The sequence below is a fragment of the Neoarius graeffei genome, chromosome 19 (assembly GCF_027579695.1).
Source record: "Neoarius graeffei isolate fNeoGra1 chromosome 19, fNeoGra1.pri, whole genome shotgun sequence".
NCBI classification, from domain to species: Eukaryota; Metazoa; Chordata; class Actinopteri; order Siluriformes; family Ariidae; genus Neoarius; species Neoarius graeffei.
The window spans coordinates 63,116,974-63,141,190 of NC_083587.1; the positions used below are offsets into that span (position 1 = coordinate 63,116,974).

At 38.8% G+C, this 24,217-nt stretch overlaps 2 protein-coding genes across 2 annotated transcripts; one reads left to right on the forward strand and one right to left on the reverse strand.

The window, feature by feature from the left end:
- Window positions 1-2,445: 2,445 nt before the first annotated feature.
- Window positions 2,446-17,113, reverse strand: ubqln4 (ubiquilin 4). Its single transcript, XM_060900396.1, has 11 exons — window positions 16,923-17,113; window positions 13,803-13,954; window positions 13,453-13,613; window positions 11,096-11,358; window positions 10,652-10,810; window positions 10,238-10,451; window positions 9,886-10,025; window positions 9,417-9,500; window positions 8,479-8,594; window positions 8,124-8,298; window positions 2,446-4,009 (listed from the first exon to the last, which is right to left on the reverse strand). Exons 1-11 carry the CDS (start codon window positions 17,067-17,069, stop codon window positions 3,857-3,859), a joined length of 1,764 nt encoding a protein of 587 aa, XP_060756379.1. The 5' UTR covers window positions 17,070-17,113; the 3' UTR covers window positions 2,446-3,856.
- Window positions 17,114-21,617: 4,504 nt separating this feature from the next.
- On the forward strand, window positions 21,618-23,406 carry LOC132868008 (1-phosphatidylinositol phosphodiesterase-like). The gene is made up of 3 exons (XM_060900985.1): window positions 21,618-21,785; window positions 22,153-22,208; window positions 22,554-23,406. The coding sequence occupies exons 1-3, from the start codon at window positions 21,663-21,665 to the stop codon at window positions 23,404-23,406; spliced, it is 1,032 nt and encodes a 343-aa protein (XP_060756968.1). The 5' UTR covers window positions 21,618-21,662.
- The last annotated feature ends 811 nt before the right edge of the window (window positions 23,407-24,217 follow it).

Below are 24,217 nucleotides of genomic sequence, written 5' to 3' on the forward strand. Positions count from 1 at the left end.
TAAACTTGACTAAGTTCTTCTATCCGTACACAAGCAAAGATGGAAAGATGGACACTCAGCTGTTTTTCCTCAAATTTTCCTTTCAAATGAACACCACATTGATATAAACCACATGCCAAAATGTATTAAGTAGAATGTATGGACTCAGAAATCTGAGTTGAATAAATATATTTGAATTAATTTCAGGTTTATGTGTACTGGCTGTAATGTAACATTCATTTCCTAGAAATCGGAAAGCACTTCGACATCATTCAGAGAAAATATACAAAAGCATGCAGGACTGAGATCAAGGCTGCTATTGATGATGATGATGATGATGACGATGAAGAATCTGTCCAACAGGGAGGGACAGGCTTAGAGAAAAATCTTCATTGAACTTCATTCGAACTGAGCAATGCAACACTGCGATCACTTAAAGCAGGATTCTGGCATCATGCCGGATTAACCCTTAATCTGCTGTTCATCTTGTAATGTAATATTCCATAGCACAGAGGGTTTAGTCACTACAGTACCCAGCATGCATGAGGCAAAAAGATCATGCAGTCATTCTTAGTGCTAACATTCTGTCCTTAGTTCTGTATTACTGAGGCAGCCAACAAACATCCATCTTAAACCGAGTGAGTTTCTAACATTCAAATCAAGAAATTGTACTCTAGATTGCGTAACGAAGAAAGGCCATGTTCATTAACAGCACACGTGCTGCATATTTACTGTTTATTCTGAAGACGGAAAACTTCCCGCTGAAGCGCTAACACTGGAGACTCCTTCCATAAACATCCCCTTACAAAAAAAACCTCTCCACATCAACATATTTTTCTTTGTTAAACACCACATTTTTCATCAGGTTTATTATTCACTATAGATATGCACACATCATCTGCTGTACAAGTCCCTCAAGATGAGAGGTTACTATAGAAACAAGAATGTGATCTATTAGAAGTATTAGATTTAATACAAATCTAACTCCAGGATGAGGCATGCTTTTATAGAAAATTAATGCACAGCTTTTGATCTGAGAACTCAGCCACGCTAGATGATGATTGCTGTTAATGAAGGAGGGGGGGGGGGGGGGGGGGGGTAATTGGATTTTTGTGAATTTAGCCCAGACTGTAGATTCATGCAGTCTATCAGAGACTGTCATACCAGGCAATTATACACAGGCAGCATGACACGCCCACTAGATTTGGTCTTCATTGGAGCTGATATTTTTCAGATATATCAATAACTCATTATCAGTAGTGACTGAGAAGGCACAGGTGAATTAATTTCTCAATCATTTCTGCTTCAAAAAAAAAAAACAACCCTTTGGATGAAAAACAAAGTGTAAATCCTAAGTTTAGTTTTTTTTTGTTCAATCATAAGTGTTACGCTGTTTGTGGTATTCAGAGTAACTCACGACTGCAGCTGCTGACCTGTATTTAAACGTGTGCAAAAGTTATTACATGAAATCGAGTCATACATGAGCTGATAGCTAACGAGGCCTGTAGCACTGAGTTGGCTACAATTAAGCCATGTACGATGAGACTGAATGGAATAACTCTTTTCTTCTATCCACATTCACTGGATCGGGAAACTGAGCATTTTTATTTTTAGCAAATTCAATACATAAAAACTTTACACAAATTGTCCAACAAAATAATTTCTGCTTAGAATGTAAACAAACCGGCTAAAGGACAGTAGCAATTTGTGAAAACCGCTAAAATGATCATTCTTGGGGAAAAAAAAAAAATTCTTACCGCAAAATACGTTTATTCCCTATTTTGTTGCCTTTTTAGGGTTTTTGTTTTCAAGTAGTTTTTATCTCATCCTCAATTGATTCAGCAACACACTGCCATTTTGTTTTTCTCTACTCATGGTATATGAGCTGATAGCCTAGTAGCAGAGTAGCCAATCAGAGCCCACGATTGCTCATATGCAGTGAATGTCTCATCTCATCTCATTATCTCTAGCCGCTTTATCCTTCTACAGGGTGACACATAGACACAGACAACCATTCACACCTACGGTCAATTTAGAGTCACCAGTTAACCTAACCTGCATGTCTTTGGACTGTGGGGGAAACCGGAGCACCCGGAGGAAACCCACGCGGACAAGGGGAGAACATGCAAACTCCACACAGAAAGGCCCTCGCCGGCCCCAGGGCTCGAACCCAGGACCTTCTTACTGTGAGGCGACAGCGCTAACCACTACACCACCGTGCCGCCCATGCAGTGAATGTGGGTAGAATAAAATAAAATGCATTGCTCAGCACTAATAGTTTCATTGTCAAGCTATTGATAAAGATAAAATCTAATATCTTCTACGGTCATGTCCAGCTATCATTGCATTAAATTCATTAGAAAACATCCCAGAAATCATACTTACAGAAGTAGGTGGAAGTGGGATTAAAAACATTCCCAGGCACATCTAATATTTTCAGTAGTAGATAGAAAATGTTACTACGGATATATATATATTTTTTAATTTCGGCAAGGTTCTCCCATAACGGCATCATAACTCACAGTAACAACTGCAAGATTGTGTGTTATGAGTTTCCTAGTACAGTACTTTGAAAGCAAACCTAAATATACAGATCCTGAAAATGTCAAGTACCTCATTTCTGTCTCATAGCCCACATTACTTGCCCAACAAACATCCCGGAACATGCTTTTAAAAGAAATTCACTGTCAATTTTGTGCCAACTTGATTTTTTTTTTTTAAAAGAAACATTCCAACTCGAGTATGAGTTCAGATTATTGCAATGTAATTAATCAAATAAGATGAAAGAGTGGATTATGAACGTGCAGCAAAAAAAAAAAAAAAAAAAAAAACTTGAACACATTTTAATTCACATCAAAAACTCAACTGTTAGTTCCATTAGACTCATGATGATTAGCACTGAGATTGGTGCACAGGAAAGCATCACGTTCATGCTGTTACCACACTTGCTCACTACACCAACTGTAAGATGATGTATCCAGCACACACTGTGGGTCTTTCCCCCCCGACACACACTAGAGTACTATTTCAAAGCATAAAGATATGGTCAAAACAAACGGTGTCTGCTTTTTGCATTGTTTGTAAGCTGAGAAATATTTTTTTATTGATGCCTTGTTACAAACTTCCCCCAAAACCACAGGCTTAATTCCATCAATCAGACTCAGACTGCTCCTATGAGGCAAAAAGACTAAGAGATGATTGGATATCTCATCTTTTAAAAAAAAAAAAAGGAAAAAAAAGAAAAAAAAACCTCTAACCAGCTGAAGAGTACACAATTGTCTGCATGAGGCTGTTATAATGGTCAGACAAGGACTCTGATATCTTCCTCTATTAAAATTTCAATTAATTTCAAAACCAGAAGCTTTGTGAATGCTGGAACATTGATAAGGGAGTAAAAGGTAACCTCTAGGTTTTTGCAATAAATACTGGTTCAGTTAGGTATGACGTGTGCGCGAGAGAGACGGATATTAAAGAAACTGACCATCCTCATGAAAAACAAAGCATTCTTCAGACTTGGGAGATCACCTTTAGGTTTGGTTTCTACTCCCCATAAACCAGGAAGAAGTAGTGCCTCGACTGACTGAGTGAGTGAGTCAATTAAAAGGAATGATAACCTACACTTGGTGCACAGCATTGCCCTGTTGTATTTATTAATGGACGCAGTCAAAAATGAACAAGGGGTTAGCCTGATGTCATTCCATTGTGATTTTTTTTAAGGGAATAAATTTGAGAACCCCAATTTCCTAAGATTCACAGATCAACCGCGTTAAAGGAAGAAGCAACTGGAATTCAGTCTATTTGTCAGATATTAGGTGATGATGAGGGACTGTGTTCGTGACTGTGACTTGTCTCTGGTTGTGATTAGGTGGTGAAGGGATTAAGATGGCTGCGAGCCGAGAAGTCTTTCGATGGCGGCGTTGATGTCTCCTCCTGTAGCGATGAGCGCCTGGAGGTTGGCCTCTCTGTTGATGAAGCCCATTGCACTCAGCTGCTCCAGCTGCTGCTGGAAACGCACCTCCGGAGTCTGGGTCTGGGAGACGAGAGACAAAACAGTAACAAGTTTTTGTTTACCTCCAACAAAACGCAAATGTAATAAAAGGATCAAATGAACATACACAATTCACAACAATTAGCTTTCGACAGCTATATAGTGCCATAGTCCAAATACCTGTGTGCGCTAATGTATAATATAAAGCATACTACTTATTACAATATGCTTTTTTTTTTTTGCACCAGATGAACATTCTAACTCAGGGTGTAATGTCATTTCTAAACTATACAAAGCAAAGACAGACAGTACTGCATGAAGGTATCATAGAATGGCTAGTGATGGCAAAACATGCCAATCAGAAATAATTACTCCATGAAATCGAGTCGTACATGAGCCGTGTACAACGAGATTGAGTGGAATAATTGTTTTACTCTATCCACATTCACTGGATTTTGAGAAAATGGAGCATTTTTATTTTTTGCAAATTCGATAAAGAAAATCTTTATACAAAACGTCCGACAAAATCATTTCTGCTTAGAGCAAGTTGACTTCTTAAAAACATATCGACAGCTGCACAAATTGACTTTAGTGGGGTTTTTTGTTTTGTAGAAAGTGCTGTCTTGCAGTCATGCTGAGGTATAGAATAGCTTTAGACATTTATTCAATTCTTCCTTGGATATTTCAGTTATGTCATTTTCAAACTCCTTTGAGCTTTTGTACCAGTAATTTTAATGCTTAAAAAGATGAAGAATGTAAACAAACTAGCAAAATGACAGGAGCAATTTGTGAAAAACGCTATAATAATTCTTGAAAAAAAAAACCTTTTTTTTTTTAAAGGTTTTTTCACCTTTATTGGATAGGACAGTGTAGAGACAAGAAATGAGCGGGAGAGAGAGATGGGGAGGGATCAGGAAATGACCTCGGGTCAGAATCGAACCCGGGTCCCCGGATTTATGGTATGGCGCCTTATCCACCTGAGCCACGACACCCCCACCCCACACATTCTTACCATCAAATATCATTCCATATTCTGTTGCTTTTTTTTTTTGTTATTTTTTGGGGTTTTGTTTTGTTTATAGCCCCCCCCAGGAAAATTTTGAAAAATAAGGTCTTACAAACCACTTTTCCTGCAATCTGAGCTGTAGTAGATTTAAAAAAAAAAAAAAAATCTCTGTTGTCTTTTTTTATACATTTACTAGGGGTGGGACATTAACGCGTTAAGATTAATTAATTTCAAACAAATTAATTCGTTAAAAATATTAATGCATTTTATCGCAGTTTGCATGCCAAACAACCCGGAAACGTTGTTAGTGCACCGTGTTATGGTGCGACAAATATACTGACGCGCACAGTTCCAGTTACAGCAATGGAGCTTGAAAGCGCGCCGGCTCTGCTGGACGGTAAATTTATATTCAAAAAAAGACCCGATGGAACTGTTGATAAAACCACAGTTTATTGCAAACTGTGCAGAAAGGAGTTTGCTTATCACAGAAGCTCATCAACTTTACGGTACCTTTTAAATGCCAAGCATGTCACCGCGATTACTGAAACAGCTGCAGCTCGCGGTAGCAGTTCTGGTCAGCAGTGCAAACTCGGAAGAAATGGCTGGATTCCAGAAGAAAATGAGCAGGGCAACGTCGGAAAATTTAACAAACACGCTGGCCAAGTGGATCGGCCAATTTTTTTCATTTTCTTTCTTTTGTATGTACAAATAGTTACATACATTTTTATACGTTAAAAATAAATAAATTCATTCATTCATTCATAAATTCATTCATTCATTGCCCTGGACTGCAGACCGCTATCGGTGGTAGAAGACAAGGGTCTACGAGATGTATTGCAGATTGCGGCGTGTGATCCAGAAGGTAATAACTAAAATGGTTAGTAAAATGGCACTGAAACTTTAGTCTCTTCAATTTTGGACAGGGACCTTACTTTTGTTTACTACTGCAAAATGAAATGCAATTTATTGTTTACAGCCATTAAATGAGCTTGAATCTAAAAATCATGTCTGTGTATTATTTGAATTCTTCACATATTATTTAGTTACATAAAATAAATGTTGCTTTTGGGGCAAATACGGTAGTGCGATTAATTAAGATTAATTAATTACAAAGCCTGTAATTAATTAGATTATTTTTTTTAATCTAGTCCCACCCCTAATATTTACATGAAAATATGTTTCAAATCAATAGGAGTATTGTTTGAATTCAAAATAAAATCACATTCTACATTCAAGGGTATGGTTATAATTAATGATCAACAAGAATGATAAGTTTAATGTGAATTTAGTTTAAGTTCTATTAATTATCAAAATGTTCATATATTAAATAAAATTTCTTAGGGTGACTGACCTTTTCTCCCCATGTCCTCATTAGTTGCATAGGATTTCTTCAAAAAGTCTTTGGAAATATTTAAGTTTTCACAACTGTCAGCATTAATTCAGATTTACTGGCTATGTTCAATGTATTAATTGAGTAAATTGAGGCGTTTTGAGTAAAAAAGCCGATACGAAAGAGAAACGCATTTTTGAAGAGCAGCGACGATGAACATGTGCAAGTTGCAAGTTTCGATAAAATAGAACGGATGTGGGTTCTTTTGTAAGAACTTATGATTGGCCATCATGCTCTCGCCATCGATGTTTTGGCCAATTACATTGTAGATAACACGTATTCTACCACGAGACTTAGCGAGACTACAGATGGCGAAAATGTAAACATGTAACGTCATCGTAGGAATGAATACACTTGAGTATCACGAAGGAACATACCCCAACCCCCCTCAATAAATGAAAAATACATAAATAAATTCTCAACAGATTTGGCATAACATAAAAAGGTCGATTTTTACTCAGAAAAAGTGGAAAACTCATCCCTGTATATGAGCTGCTAGCCTAATAGTAGAGTAGCCAATCAGAGCATGCGATTGCTCATATCCAGTGAATGTGGATAGAATAAATATAATATACAGGAAATACTACATCCATGATTGAATTAGTATCAGTCTTTTCCTGTGTACTTCCTTCAAGCGAGCTTGCTGTGCCTAGTTGTTCTTTTTAATGACAGATAAACAAAATGCAAAATGCCATGACTTGAATGAGCAAGTATTTATTTTATACTGCTTTATTTTACTGCGTGGGCTCTTGTCCAAGAAATGTCACTGAATTTTAAGGAACCATAGTGACACCAAAATCCATCAGTTATCTGTAACCGCTTATCTTGTGCAGGATCACGGGCAAGCTGGAGCCTATCCCAGCTGACTATGGGTGAGAGGCGGGGTACACCCTGGACAAGTCGCCAGGTCATCGCAGGGCTGACACAGAGACAAACAACCATTCACACTCGCATTCACACCTACGGTCAATTTAGAGCCACCAGTTAACCTAACCTGCGTGTCTTTGGACTGTGGGGGAAACCGGAGCACCCGGAGGAAACCCACACGGAGAACATGCAAACTCCGCACAGAAAGGTCCCCGTCAGCCACTGGGCTCAAACCCAGAACCTTCTTGCTGTGAGGTGACAGTGCTAACCACTACACCACCGTGCTGCCCTGACACCGACATATATGAAGCAATTTAAAACACAAAAGTACATTAATAGTAGATTGTTTAAACACTTGTGACCTTGCCAATAGTCTAAACTGAGGAGTAAATGCTCCAATTTAAAGCTGATATTAAATTAAGATCTTCAAGTTGATAGTAATAAAACAGTCCTTATGATTTATGTCTTGCAAATAGTGTACTTCAGCAAGGTGGACTTCCGGTGATCATAGACCTAACTAACTCATTAATTAACTAGTCAAAGAACGATCCTTCTCACAAAATAAGATGCAAGTAAACGCATTATATCTGGTGCTTTTACTTGGCACACAGTAGACTGTGCACACCTGAGCAGGTAAGCAAGTCTTAAGTTAAAGCTTGGATGAAATTAGTTACTTAGTGAGAGCATTTAATTTAAATTAGTTTATAAACTCAAACTAGTCTCCAACAGAGCTTAGGTTCAGCTGGTGCAGGACTATTATTCCACCAAACTGCTCATGTTGTAGTATTTGTGACACACCCACACAATTACTCCAAAATCCTGTTCTGCCTAAACCCTTTTATTCTTAAACTGAATCCCTCAGAGCTAGCAGTTCAAATCAATGATGACTATACCGCTGCGCTTCCGCCGGCGAACATCTGTAACATCTGTTGCATGAGTTGCTGTTGGGAGGAGTTGGTTCCAGCAGCAGGGGTGGAGCCTTGTCCAGAAGTTGGGGGTGGAGCACTCTCAGACGAAGTCACATTAACCCCTGTGGGGATCCCGCTAGGAACTCCTCCAGGAATCAGACTACATGAGAGGAATGACATGCAGTTTAACAGCAGGTTGTTTCTTCTGGAGAACACATTCTTTATTACTTCTCTAACTCTCTCAGTCCCACCCCAACGTTTCATTTGTTTACAATCAAAAAGTATGCTTTTTCTGGGAGTTTTATTAGCACCATTGTAATCGAGCTCAGCTTCTGTATACCTGGGCATGAGTCCAGGAGCTTCGGTCTGGAGGGTCTGCAGGCCTTGCTGGATCTGCATCAGAGCCTGCATGGCCCTCGGGTTCGTCATCACAGAGAGGGCTTCAGGGTTCTGCATCTAAAAAGAGCCAACAAGCGGGTGAAAAATTAAAACCGGACCTCCGTGCCCAAAAAGCATTGCATAAGGTTAAAGTAACAGTCCACCGTACTTCCATAATGAAATATGCTCTTATCTGAATTGAGACGAGCTGATCCGTACCTCTCCGAGCTTTGCGCGACCTCCCAGTCAGTCAGACGCGCTGTCACTCCTGTTAGCAACGTAGCTAGGCTCAGCATGGCCAATGGTATTTTTTGGGGCTGTAGTTAGATGCGACCAAACTCTTCCGCGTTTTTCCTGTTTACATAGGTTTATATGACCAGTGATATGAAACAAGTTCAGTTACACAAATTGAAACGTAGCGATTTTCTATGCTATGGAAAGTCGGCACTATAATGACAGGCGTACTAACACCTTCTGCGCGCTTCGACAGCGCATTGATACGGAGTTCAGATATCAATGCGCTGCCGAAGCGCGCAGAAGGTGTTAGTACGCCTCTCATTATAGTGCGGACTTTCCATAGCATAGAAAATCGCTACGTTTCAATTTGTGTAACTGAACTTGTTTCATATCACTGGTCATATAAACCTATGTAAACAGGAAAAACGCAGAAGAGTTTGGTCGCATCTAACTACAGCCCCAAAAAAAATACCATTGGCCATGCTGAGCCTAGCTACATTGCTAACAGGAGTGACAGCGCGTCTGACTGACTGGGAGGTCGCGCAAAGCTCGGAGAGGTACGGAGCAGCTCGTCTCAATTCAGATAAGAGCATATTTCATTATGGAAGTACGGTGGACTGTTCCTTTAACGTAGTTAACATATTAATGTCAGCCAGGACTTACCTGCTGTAGAAATACTGGCAACTGATGTCTCATCTGCTCCTGCAGCTGGGGGTTTCCAGCAAAGAGAGGGTTGTTCATTAACACCTGAGGAGAGGACATGGGTCAAGAGTAAGTAAGTAAGTAAAATCTATTTATATAGCACATTTACAACCAAAGTGCTCGTCAGTGTATGAAATAAATTAAAATTGACATAAAATCAAAATAAAATAAAATACAAGACACATTGAATTTTAGACAAAAGCTACACAGAGAACAACCAAGGACAATAACAGCAACACTGACAGAAAATACAATACAATACAAGAAAGGAGAGACCTCCAACCAGAAATTACACACACAAAGAGGGAAAGAACAGTGACAACATACTGGATGGAAAATTACAGGAAGGACTGGAAAAATCAGGAAATTTCTAGATGCTACATTTTGTTCCCATTTTTGTGGTTAAAACTCCTTTGTGATGAAGTCAGACCTGCGAGGCGATGTCAGGGTTCTGTGCCAGAGACTGCATCATGCTGCGCATGTAGGGAGCAGAGAGCATGTTCTGCATCAGCTGAGGATTCTCCGAGATCTGCTGCATCAGGCTCTGCATGCCAGGGCTGTTGAATATACCTGCACAAGTCACAGGAACAAAATAAACAGGCTACTCTGCACATAGAAGTTAGCGTGAGCACCACTGGTCACGATATTCTTCCAAAAACAACCTACAGTAATGATTATTTTAAAACTAGATATAGAGCTCAGGATATATTCTTATGACACATTTGAATATTTCTCAACCATGCCAGAAAAGAGAAAATCAAAGGAGGTAGCTGAGGTGGTACCGGAGCCCAAGCTGGCAGAGTTGATGCCCAGGGGATTGGAGACACTGGGGGTGGTGGAGCTTGTGGTAGAGCTGCTAGAGGTGGCAGTCCCAGAAGAACTGGTCTCAGGCGGTCCCCATGGATTTGGCAGTGGCTCTCGGTTCTCGGTCCTGGAGGGCTGAGCCCCCGAGTTGTCCGTGTTCCCACCTAAGGCTGAGAAGGGATTGTTTCCAAACTGTACAAATAGGGGAGGGGAGGGGGAAACAACCCACCAAAGAGCTGACATGAGTAATCTTTATTCTGTAAATAAATCTGAAGTAAAAAGTAATTCTCCAACCCTAACCAAGCTGTTATTGATTTTACAAATTATCAAGTTTAACAAATTACTTTAGCTTAATGAAAAACCTTTCTTTGGCATCAAAATGTTTTTTAGACCTGCTCGCGTGCAGCGCTAAACATGGGCTCCTGGATGTCTGTGTACATCCTCCGGAGAGCGTTGTATCCTCCGGGGATGCTCTCGAGGTTGCTAAGCGCCCGGTCCTGGTTACGCATCATCTCTTGCATCATGGCAGGGTTCCTCGCCAACTCCATTGTCTAAATAAAGACAAAAATGATTCATTTCAGTATTTATGAATCTAAAGACAAAATAATATCCATGCTTCAACGTGATGTAGATGTCATGCTCTATTCTTAGCTGTCTAATTTCGGTGTACTGAAATCTGCATTTCCTAGACTTTCAGGTTCCCCTTATAGCAGGAATCTAACAGTCCAATTCTATTCTATTTTCCAATTAAAATGGTTACATATGGTGCAACACAATTACAATCTCAAACTGCATGTGAAGAAAGAAAGCACAGCATCTCTTCCTGCTTCAATCACCTGTCTCATCAGCTCAGGGTTATTGAGCATGTGTGAAATCTCGGGGTTTCGCTCCATCAGCTGCTGCATCTGCGGATTGGCCATGATCATCTGCCTCATCAAGTCTGGGTTGGACATCATGTTCTGAACCAGTGGGTTCTCCATGATTTGCGAGAGCATCTCGGGGTTGGACATGAGCTGCCGCTGCATCTGCTGCTGGAGCTCCATGAAGTTAGCTGAGCCCATGCCCAGGTTGGCCAGACTGGACAGGTCACCGAAGCCAGCTGAGGACACGTGGACAAACACGCAGCAGGTGAGTGACCTATGATTTACTGATATACTGTCTGTCTGTTTACTGTAATGGACATGTTTGCACCAGGTTGGATTGTGTATCCTGTACAAGCAAAGTCTCCAGTTTTATTGTGCATGAAAACCAGTATTACTTAATGTATGAAAAGAGGTTTTTGGTTGTTAACCTTGGCTTGGAGAAATCCATTTACTCTTGTATACTACTCATATCTGCCTACAATGAGCCTCAGAGCGATCTGGCCGGATTACTTATTTATTTTTTTTAAATGCCATGTCAGCACCTAAGACTATTATACACTCACTGGCCACTTTATTAGGAACACCCACCTGCTGTTTTATGCAGTTCTCTAAATCAGCCAATCCCTTGACAGAAGCACAATGCATCAAATCATGCAGATACAAATCAAGAACTTCAGTTAATGTTCACTTCAAACATCAGAACGGGAAAAATTGTGATCTCAAAGTGTGACTTTCACTCTGGCATGGGTGCTAGTTTGAGTATTTCAGAACCTGCTGATCTGCTGGGGTTTTCACTCACACACACACACACACACACGTCTCTGGAGTTTACACAGAATGGTGCGAAAAACAAAAAACATCAAGTGAGTGAGCGGCAGTTCTGTGGATAGAAACAGACGCCTTGCTGATAAGCGAGGTCAGAGGAAAATGGGCAGATTGTTTCGAGCTTTATTTTGCCAGGAAGGATGGAGTAACTCATAGAAAATCACTCTTTACAACTGCGGTGAACAGAAAAGCAGCTCAGCACACAACAGCAGACCACCACATTGGGTTCCACTCCTGCAGCCAAGAACAGGAATCTTAGAATCAAGAACAAGTTCCTATTAGAGTGGCCGGTGAGTGTAATTTCTACCTCCAAAGTACTTTGAGAATAAGACTGTTCCCTTGTGGAGTTTAGATCAAGACAACAAAGTAAAATATTCTTGCTTGTCAGAGATCCTATAGAAAAGGTATGATGCTGCCTCTTCACCCTTTAATAAAAAGCCTCAGACCTCATGAAAGATTTAAAATGGTGCAAAATGAATTCTGGGTGCATTTACACTTGCATTTTTATGTGAACGATCACCATATAATCCTGATAGTGAAATGCATGAAATGATTAAATGTGAGCACAAATGCTGAGTTCACATTAAGAAAAAGGAAAAGAGTTATGTTTAAAATGCAGAATGGCTAATTTTCTATTTTGTAAAATGTATTTAAAAACAAAAGTTTTCAAAATAATACATTAGCATAATAATAATAATAATAATAATGCTGGGATCCGGGGGCAGCACGGTGGTGTAGTGGTTAGCGCTGTCGCCTCACAGCAAGAAGGTCCGGGTTCGAGCCCCGTGGCCGGTGAGGGCCTTTCTGTGCGGAGTTTGCATGTTCTCCCCGTGTCCGCGTGGGTTTCCTCCGGGTGCTCTGGTTTCCCCCACAGTCCAAAGACATGCAGGTTAGGTTAACTGGTGACTCTAAATTGAGCGTAGGTGTGAATGTGAGTGTGAATGGTTGTCTGTGTCTATGTGTCAGCCCTGTGATGACCTGGCGACTTGTCCAGGGTGTACCCCGCCTTTCGCCCGTAGTCAGCTGGGATAGGCTCCAGCTTGCCTGCGACCCTGTAGAACAGGATAAAGCAGCTAGAGATAATGAGATGAGATTCTGGGATCCTGTAACTTTCTAAACCTTCTCAATGGATGCCTTACAAAACAAAACAAAACAAAAAAAAACCTACGTGATGAGAAACTACTGACGTCAGCATCCACAAAAACAACACATACACAATGTATTGTTAAATGCTGGATATATTCTACTTAAATATTTTACCATTTTAATACAGAAACAGTAGGGAAAATATTGGCACTCCATACTGCATTGATTTTTATTTTCCTATGTAATATCTTATATTAACCTTTCTCCCCCTCAGGCAACACCCATCATAAAAAAAACAAAAGATCCCGACAGATTTCTTTTTTCATTTTCACTTTGGAGAATTGCATTACAGCTGTGCAGCTTTCAGATGTAAACCCTTGAACCTTTACAAATGATGCAACCCCTCTCTCAACACTCACTGAATATGTTGGATGGCTGTGAGGGAGCCGGCGATGGCCCGCTGCCCTGCGATGTGCCCAGGTTGCCAGCTGGACTGGCGTTTGCAGTGGGTGCAGTGCCGCTGCTGACCTGCGGCGCACCAGAGCTGGATGAAGCAGCCGTGGAACCTCCACCTGTGGCCCTGCACGGGGATCACAACCATAAATTAGATTCATGTGAATCAAAGACCGTGCACATCTTCCCCACCTGTCCATCCATCACATGGCCTTTATAAGCAGAAGAGCACAAAACAGCAGTAGAGCCTTGTACATTATCCATGGGGTGGTTCATAATTAGTCATAGAATAACGAGTGCATTATGGACTTCTTACTTTTGTGCAGTTTTGATGACAAGATGAACAGTGAGGCCATCCTTAATGCCATGCTGAGTCAGTGTGTCGCCGTCTTTCAGGATTTTGCCAGCAAAGATCAAGACTAACTGGTCCTGCTTTGCCTTGAACCTTTTGGATATTTCCTCTTTGAACTATACATGAGGAGAAAACTAACGTTAGAAGTATTTTATACTTATTTTTTCACCAGAATGTGCACATTAATAATTTCATACAATGCTTATTATCCTGGACCAAAACAAGGCTTTGTTCAAAAGAATCAAGAGACAGAATTATTTAACAACAGTACTTTGTCAAGTTGTACCAACATTTCTATGACCTCCTTTGTGCAACAAAGACACAGACAGAAGGACAGAAAGAAAGAAATAAAGCGTTATCGTTAGGGCCAGAAAGAGGTCATACGTCCATATTGTAGAAAACGGCTCTCTACAAGCAAAAAAACAAACAAAGGAAAGGAACTGCATGACTACTCTAATTAGAACAACAATTTTGAAACTGAATTTTAGGGAAGTTTAAAAAAAATTCCATATAGTTCTACATTATTACACGTTTTTTAAATATCCAAACAAATTCAGAACATTAATCGACTTCATGTAACTAATGGATTCCAGATCACTAATTAAAAACAAACATCATATCCTGATAAATCATAAAATTTGTTAAACATTTCTAACTTCTTGCCCATTATTTGAGCTACACAGAATTATTTATAAAAAAAAACCCACAACAGGGCTTTACGTTGTGAGAAAATAAACAGGCTGATGTGATGAAACAAAGTTACTGTCACCACCCTGAAGCTGACTATTTTCCTAAACCAACAATCTGTACATTTACAAACATTTTGTTCAAGTGTGACACCATATTTTTATCCATTTATAGCTGCATTTAATGTTGTAGTGTGAGCATCCATAAGTCCATGAACAAGCTCCTGTTATAGCAGCTTTAAACAAAGATTCTCTTTTCTCCCTTCGATCTCTTACACTTAACAAGACAAAACTTGTCATGTTACTAAGAAGTCAAGCTGTAAACTCCTTCCTCATGAGGATGTTAGTAAGTAAACCTAAACTGACAGCTTTACCTCCGAGTGTTACAAAGCAGTGACACTGGAGACTCCTTCCATAAATGTTAAACATCTCATCGTCCTTGTGAATGAGCCGTTACTGTAGAAACAATAACGCATTAATAACTACTTGTTAACCTCACTTGCCCGGTCTTTACGGGAAAATATCAGACCTCGGTCTTGACAGTCCGTACTGTCAAGACCTCGGTCTGATATTTTCACGTAAAGGCAGAGCAAGCAAGGTTAATAAGGAGTTTATTATATGGCTTTTTTTTTAATTTCTAAGATTAAAATAGACGGTCATTTCAATGAGGCGTGATGCTGCTTTCCATCACGTCATACTTGTGACGTAGTTGAGTCACGCATGCAGAATAAACGGCTAGCGGTTTCAAAACTGAATTTATTTCTCCACCTGAGTAATACATGACAACAGCCACTTCAGGATAATAAAATTTGATTTCTGAATGCTCTTCGTTGCTCATTTCTTAAATAACTTGGTGACTTGTCTGTCTTTGATCTCCAATTTATCTTTTTTTGTCGTTTTGATTTTTTGCAACATTGAAAGCTGGCACCTTGGAAAGAAAGTCTGTAATCGCCCACAGGCATTATAGGAAAACATTGCCCACCAAGGAAACAAATCAGAGTACACGATTTTACCACAAGTGGCTCATACCATATAATAGTAATAATAATAATAATAAGTAGTAATATAATCCTGTGATTTGGCACTACACTACTATCAGAGCTGCTGTTATAGAAAACTAATCAACAACTACTGACTGAGCAGATTCAAGAATTTGACAGCACTGTGGTATGACGTTTCATAAACGGCCTTTTTTTCCCCCTTTGCACTCAACTCACAATCCAAATTGAGTATAAACCGCCACAATTAACATTATGGATTTTTTTTCCTTTTTAAAAATTAGTTTTATTAACAAGTCTGGAAGAAAAGAGAACATGTATGGCTTTGTATAATGCTTTTAAAAAATATGTACACCTAATCTCAAATTCCTTGAAATACAGTTTAGAAAATGCTCCAGAAATTTCTCTAAGCAAATAATGAAACGCACTGATATATTATTGTCAACATTATTATTATTAAAACCGTGATTCTGTTGTACGATTATCATATCGTGATTGTTTATATCGGTCCTTCCGTGAGCTATGACAAATTATATATTTACATAAAGGTAGACGTTTCTGGTGGAAAAAAAAACCAACAACATTGCCATCATCGAAGCAGGGGCATATTAAAGTCTAACCCACAGCCTTTCTTTCAAAAACAATATAAAATTAATACCTAAACCGGCCAAGAAAAAAAAAATCAGCCAGAATTCTAAAAAGCTAGAACCTTCTCTCAGCCAGCTAATGCTAGTCATTTAGCTTCGTTAGCCATTTAAAGATAAAACAAATCACAATCCAATTTGACCAAACAGAGAGATGTGTAAAAATATTGTAATATTTATTAGCAGTTTAACAGCAACAAAAAAGAAAACCTACTTATTAACAGTTACTACTAATTAAACCTTAAAACGTCAGCCTATGTGGCTAGTAAATAAGGTTAAATCCCAAACCGCTCCGTACTTCCTATAAGGAAGTGCACTACTTGTGATGTAAGATATAGCGCTCTGCAGCCTAGCTAGTGACCCAAGTATCTAATAGATCGCCATTTGGGATTTGGCCGAAGAATTTTCCCGTTGGCCGTCGCCATAGCCGGTAACGATTCGAGCTAAACTCACAGCGTCATCCTAAATTTATTTTTTTAAAAACCAGGATTATGATGATGATAGTAAAACTTTGTGTGCGCCATGATGTAAATAACGACCTATGCAATCCTAAAAGATGAATATATATTTGAATATAGGAACGACTGTGTCTGTAATTCCAAAAAAAATAAAGCTGTCTTGAATTTATTGTCGTCGTAAATTAACTAGCTAGCTAGCTAGCTAGCTTATGAGCTAACTAGCGTCTCGGCTACAGCGGCCATTCACGGCGAAGCAGCCGAAAAACCCGCTGACCATTTCGGCTGAAATCCGACATACCTGTGCAACAGACGCGTCTTCTGAGATCGCTATTTCCTCCTTATCCTTAGGTGTTTTGACCGTGACCATTATAATGGTCCCGCTGGTTGCATCATTTTCCTCGGCGTTCCTGTCCACAGCAGGATCCGTGCCACTGTTCTCCGCCATTTTTTACTCCTCTTTTACTTCATTACATCACCAAACCGACAGGAATTGGAAAAGGAGTGAGAGACGACACGGTTGCGTTTAACGGGTGTTAATGTAACAGCGCCCCCAAGCGTCACGGCGCATGCAATTCTGCTCATTTAATTATATATCGCTTTACAAAATAAAATATTAATAATAAAATTTAATTTCCCCAAATTTTATTTTAGTTTCAAATTAATTAATTAATTAATTAATAATTTCAAATGTAGTAGCCATGTTTTTTTTTGCCTCTTTAGTTTTACACTGGAGCTGTGAAGTTAAAGGAGGAGTAGGCTATGTGAAATAAATTCAAGATTCAGAGCTTTATTGTCATACAGTGCACTCTCAGAAAATAAAGTGCATGATTATACGTACAGGACACTTTTTTTGATGGAATAAAAACATTAATTTTTTTTTTGCGGTCCGGTTTCCATCAAATCCTGCGCTCTGATTGGCTGGCGAGCGGGTCCGTATCCTACGATACGGACCCCGGTTACGGACCTCTGGCAACTCGCTCGTTCACAACAACAACAAACATACTAGCATTTTTTGTCAACATTTATCTTTTTTTTAAGATTTATTTATAAGATTATCAAAAATCTTATAAATTTTTGCCAGCATTCCTCAGGAGAATAGCATTAATTTTACAGCATGGATAGCGATAACGACAGTGTTCACAGCAAAAGCGAGTTTTACTACCCTGAGGAAGAAGAAATAAAATAAAACATTTCAGGAGAAAGCTAAAAACCTGTAACTGTTGCTAACGCCGAGCAAAAACATGGCTTAATCCTGAATGACTCAATTTTGTATAAATAGGGGACTACATAGGCAGCAAAATGTAGTTTTTTCCCTGCCATGGAAGTGCACTCGTATACAGAGGAGGAAGCCATTTGCATAACAGCCGTGAATGAGGATTCAAAATGGCAGCTCACCTCGGCTCGGTTTTCCCTTTCGGGCGCTATCGTTTTCTGTTAGAATTTGGTAAAGAAAAAATATATATATTATTTACCAGCTTCAGGTTGGTCTGTATGGTGAAATACCGTGACCTCGGCCTTGAATACTGACCTCGGCCCAGAGGGCCTCGCTCAGTACTTTCAAGACCTCGGTCACGGTATTTCACGATACGGACCTCCCAGCTGGTAAATAACATATATGTATTCAATTCCTTTCTAGTAGGTTTATGTCTGTGAAGGTTCTCAGTCATCCAGGTCATTGTACGCCGTAAACTCATGCGAACTCAACGACTCCCCTTAGATTTGCTTTTGGTCCACTAGAGGATTAATACCTGGAACTCCCCACCTGAAGAAGCCTTTAAGATGGGAGGTGAAATGTCTTCAAGAATTTCAAGCAAGTCCAATCGCCTTCTTTAGCACCTACGGTTTTCTAGTGAGTTTCATTCATTTGGTTCGATAGCATGCAATATTGTTAGCATATCGCTTATCCTACATGTATTACGTCACTCTACCCAATGAAGAATGAGTGTTGAATATGGTTTACAATATTGCATGGTTGTCAAGACAACATGACATCACACGTCGGAGATGTAAAACTTCAGCGCTAGCGAGCAACTGTGACAATCTGTAAACAAACATGGCTGCCAGGTTTGCTTCATTAAATACGGAAGATTTTGAGAGAATTTTGAAAGAGAAAGACGTGTTGAACACCTAAAAGGAATGTATAATAATAATAATAATAATAATAATAATATTGGCTTTTTTGTGGTATATCAGATGTATTCCATTCAGCTACTCGTCTTCGACTTGTTCAATATCATGCTAGCCGAATGGAATATATCTGATATACCATGAAAAAAGCCAGTCAATATTATTTAATTATTGTACCTTTAGGGGTACAATGGCTTGTCACTGGGGCAGTACCCTCTATTATTTGTACCCTTTATATACTATTTGGGAATATATATATATGTACCGTTTTGGCCCTAAATAGGCCCTTGTGGTCCAAAAATGAGCCGGAAGGGTACATTAGCATAGATTGTACCTTGGGGGACAAGAAGAAGAAGAACAACAACAATTTTATTCATCACACACTTGTGAAATTCCTCTCTGCATTTAACCCATCTGAAGCAGTGAACACACACATACACACACACATGAGCAATGAGCACACACACATACCCAGAGCAGTGGGCAGCCATGCTAACAGTGCCCAGGGAGCAGTTGGGAGTTCGGTGCCTTGCTCAAGGGCACCTCAGCCAAGGCCGTCCCATACAGTATTAACCAAACTGCATGTCTTTGAACTGTGGGGGAAACCGGTGAAAAATGGACTCCTACTGTACCCCTATTTCTGACAGTGTGGGTTGCAAAATTCTGAGTGAAAACAGGAGGGTGGGGGTTCTTGGAACAATAAGAGCCCCAGGCAAAAGAGGAACATCATACAGTACATGCATTTAAAATTCTAATCTTCAACCAAACCAAACACGATTTGGAACATTAATATTGACAACCCTAATATATGCTTTAACACGTTAACAGATTATCTTTGATATTTAACAATTATTCACAGAAAGTGACGTGAATATCGGTGAATAATAATGGAAACAAAGTCGAGGTTATTATTCACTGATATTCACTGAGCCTGAGGTGGATAATTGTTTTCATATAAATACACAGGTGATTGTTTTAAAAAAAATCTAAAAAAAATAATTTATTTCAATCTTCAAAAGTGGCATGCAAATGTAATAATGGTGCAGCACAGACTTGTCACTTATCTACGCCGAGTCACATAAAATACTTTGTTTTGAAACTGATCAAATAAATCACAATTCCACCTTACCTTTGAATAGTTTTAGACCAAACTTTGTAGCATCTTTAGTACTTTTAGGAACAGCATTTTCTTTCATAATATTTGTAATTCTTCCTCACTTACAGTGACGAAGCGATTGGCCGCTATTTTGCCAAGTCACTCGAGGTGATTATCAAGAAATAGTCCGAGCCTCTCGACCAATCAGCATGCTCGATTTCCTATTATCACCTGCATATTTATACTAAATTAAAATGTGTTATTAAAGCAACAATTTTGTCAGCCCTAGCATTAACAACAGAATAAGCTACACTACTCACCAGGTACTATGGAACATTTCATGTGTAATCACATCCAAAATCATATTTTGTCCTGGTTGTATGCTATTTCGTTTCAATGAGTTGAGGTTGATGTAACTGAGAGGTTGTTTTCTGCTCAGTCATTGTGACCTGTTTCCTTCCGAACTGTGTATTGTTCTAATTCCTGCACCTGCGTTCTTTATATGTCGCAATGACCAGGCGAAGGCTGCTTTGAATCAAGTAATGCAATTTTTGGGAGGATCCCATGTTTGTAGACCCAAGCCTTGAAACTTCTGGGGAGCCCAGACTTGTCCATAGCTCTGGTCCATAGCTTCACTGTAAAAAAAAATGTTACGCTAACTTAAAAATTCAAGGCAACTTACTGCACAGGATTTTTGAGTTTATGTGACAACTAAGATTTTTAAGTTTTGAAGAAAGTTGTGCCAACTTATACTTTTGGTCTTCATATTCACACAACCTTAATTTTTTCAGTTTTACATGATAAGAATTCAACTTTAAGGCCACTAATCTTTCATCCAAGTAAAAACTAATTTGACAAACGAAATGTGCAACCAATTCAGTGTACTGAATTGTTTGCACATTTTGTTTGTCAAATTAGCTTCAGGCTTAAAATAAGTGAATGTGTGACTTAACAAAAAAGCACTGCCACTAGGGTTACACGTTTTATAGCAGTTTTGCTACCATCATGCTAAAATAAACATGCTATTTGAACTGGATTGTTATTTGTTTTATTCTTTTTATCCCACAATAAAACAAATAACAATCCAGTTCAAATAGCATGTTTATTTTAGCATGATGGTAGCAAAACTGCTATAAAACGGTAGTGGCAGTGCTTTTTTGTTAAGTCACATATTCACTTATTTTAAGCCTGAAGCTAATTTGACAAACGAAATGTGCAAACAATTCAGTACACTGAATTGGTTGCACATTTCGTTTGTCAAATTAGTTTTTACTTGGATGAAAGATTAGTGGCCTTAAAGTTGAATTCTTATCATGTAAAACTGAAAAAATTAAGTTTGTGTGAATATGAAGGCTAAGTTATCTGAGACCAAAAGTATAAGTTGGCACAACTTTCTTCAAAACTTAAAAATCTTAGTTGTCACATAAACTCAAAAATCCTGTGCAGTAAGTTGCCTTGATTTTTTTAAGTTGGTGTAACTTTTTTTTTACAGTGATAACTCTGGTCTTCTCCCAACCTGAATTTGCACCTGAATTTAAAAAAGCTAACCATAGCTAAGAGTAGTTTACTTTGCATAATTATAAGCTAGCTAATTTAGCTGTGCTTATTGTCTTGTGAGAGCAGAAAGGAGTTGATTAAGTGTCCAAATCAACAAGATTTCACACGCATAATCCTAGCTGAAACTTTACAGCAGTGGGCTGTAATCTAACAGTTTCATTAAACTTAAATCCAACTTACAGTCTGAAACCATGGCTGTTATCGAGACTTGCCCTCTTTGTAATCAAAAACACATCACATAAAATATCATTTCAAAGCATGATAAATTACCAGGCGAAATGTATTGCATACACACCCTATGTCTTTTGTATAAAGCCTGTGAAATCGAACAGCAAACACATTTCACCTTGGTTTCTCAGCCAGACTGGTTCATCACATCGAGTGAGTACTTTGACTTTTTCTGGAGTTTATGAATTCCACTACATTTATACATCAAAGAAAAAAAAGAAAGAAATATCGACAAACTATCGATAATATTTCAAAATGTTTCACTTTTAGGAATTAATTCAGAGGTAGTATAGATTCAATGCTTTTAAAGTCATTGTAAAATTATCACAAATTATCACATCACAATTCTTAAAACTATTTTATTAATTCATGCTTTTTTGGTTAGCTCATTAGCAGTGAATTGCTTTTTATACCAGTTACAAAGTGAATGTGTTGTATTACTTTTTAGTGCCAAAGTGAATGAGCTGTTGTAAAACATAATTTTTTTTAATGATTTGTATTTTTCCACCATTAATTATAGGCAAAGATGAAGAAAATGATTGTTAACCAAATCCTCTGTGTGCCATTACTTATTCTGTAAGTATGAAATAAGACGCAAAAACACGCCAAAAGTGCCACCTGGATTTTTTTTTCCCCCAGATAACATTATTTCAACATGTAACATTTCTTTTCTACAGTTTGAATCCACCTCAGTTCTGTTCATTTCAGTGAATTCATTTCATAGTTTGCTTTAAGAGAACAGCTTAATGTGCATTATAATCTTTTATGGGTGTGTATTGACATAGCAGTTATCGTTTATGATAAGATCTGCCAAGGAAAGTACAAGCTTGCACAATCATCACACAGCTTTGGGACAAATGCATTAGATCCATCATCCATGCTCCAACATCTGAAATTTTCAAATTCACATTTTTGTCCCAGGTTGCTTGCTGGAATGATCAAAAGTCAAAGTTTGGCTTTCAACGATAATGCGCAGCTCGTCCTTCCAGAGTCCTACAATATCGGCTGGATGAAGGAACTGGATGGTAACACTCTCCTGTCTGATATTACCATTCCTGCAACGCATGACACTATGGCACTTTATGGAGGACCTGCGGCTGAATGCCAGGCCTGGACTCTGGAAGACCAGCTGAAGGCAGGTATCCGGTACCTGGACCTCCGAGTGTATGCTTTTGAAAACACGCTGTACCTTATGCACGGGATTGTTTACCAGCACTCGACCTTCTCCAAGGCTCTTGAAACGCTCAAGGCGTTCCTGTCGGCGTTCCCAAGTGAAACGGTTCTCGCCCGACTCAAGCCTGATTTGTTTGATAAGAGTAAAGTACAGGAATTGGTTTCAAAGCTCATTGAGGGCGATAGCAATGTTTGGGTGAACTCTGCCATACCACAACTAGATGAAGTAAGAGGCAAGATTGTCTTCGTACAGGAAGACAGTTTTCTGCTTGGAGTCCCTCTGTTGGAAACCGACACCAAAGGTGACTACAAGGTCATTCATGTTAAAGATAAAGAGCAAGAAACCTTACAGCACCTCAATCAAGCCATGAAAGAGTGTGGAGGAAATTCTCTCATCCTGACCTACTCCAGTGGCACAGGCATCGGCACGTTTGAAGGCATGTTTTTAACACCGAAAAAGGTGGCAGAAAAGATGGACCCTTGGCTATATGATTATCTGCAAATGCTGCATGCTGAGGGATCAGCACTGTGTTTCGGGATCATTGCCATGGACTTTCCAAGCTTTGACCTGATTCAAACGGTCATCAAGTTTAATCAGTAGCTTTCCAGGTTTGCTGCAAATGATAATCAATCTTTAATGGCTTGCAAAATTCCACATAGAGATTCAATTATCATTTTATCTCTATTATGGTGAATTAGGAAATCATTACATGTATATTAAATGTTAACATAAATCTCTTTCAAAATAAGTCTGTTACTCTTGTCTTACCTCTGTTGCACCTACTGGAGGATGGTTTGGGTTTTTTTTTCAATCTCTTTAACTGTGATTGTATTGCATTCTGAAAATAATAGCAATAAAATGATCCCTGCTGTTGCTTTTGTGTGTGTTATTATTTCTCCAGGCACTATTAATCAAGTGCAAGTAATAGTGACTTGAAATGTCAAGTGTGACAATTCAATGACATATAAGGCTCAGAAAAATATCATGACTGACAAATAAAAACAGACAACATATTATTAAATCAACAACAAAATTAACATTTGTATGCAAGCGGCACTTTCTGCTTACTTCCTGTCATTTTCTCCCTACTCTCAAGTATTGGGTGTCATATGTGACTGTCAAATTTGTCAGACACTTTGTGTACAGTGTGACATTAGTATGATTATGCTACCATCTACAGGCATCACAACATAACTACTGGACCTTTTAGGAAACTAAATTCCATAATAATAATAATAATAATAATAATAATAATAAAATGTATTGTGTCTTTATGTATTTAGTTTGATCTAAATTCTCTTATTCTGTGTGGACACAGATGTATGCCGTTTTGTGATAAATATAATAAAAGTGCTCAGGGTTGAAATTATTGGCTTACTTTACTTTGGAGGAACTGACAGCGTGTACAAGG

Bases quoted from the DNA above. Each gene is read 5' to 3' on its own strand.
- ubqln4 (XM_060900396.1), bottom strand. From the start codon at position 17,069: ATGGCGGAGAACAGTGGCACGGATCCTGCTGTGGACAGGAACGCCGAG. The intron at 13,614-13,802 runs GTAAGAAGTCCA...ATCCCCGTGCAG, and splicing joins GTCATCAAAACTGCACAAAA to GGCCACAGGTGGAGGTTCCA. The intron at 8,299-8,478 runs GTATACAGAAGC...CCTCTCATGTAG, and splicing joins GCTCCTGGACTCATGCCCAG to TCTGATTCCTGGAGGAGTTC.
- LOC132868008 (XM_060900985.1), top strand. From the start codon at position 21,663: ATGATAAATTACCAGGCGAAATGTATTGCATACACACCCTATGTCTTT. The intron at 21,786-22,152 runs GTGAGTACTTTG...CATTAATTATAG, and splicing joins AGACTGGTTCATCACATCGA to GCAAAGATGAAGAAAATGAT. The intron at 22,209-22,553 runs GTAAGTATGAAA...TTTTTGTCCCAG, and splicing joins TGTGTGCCATTACTTATTCT to GTTGCTTGCTGGAATGATCA.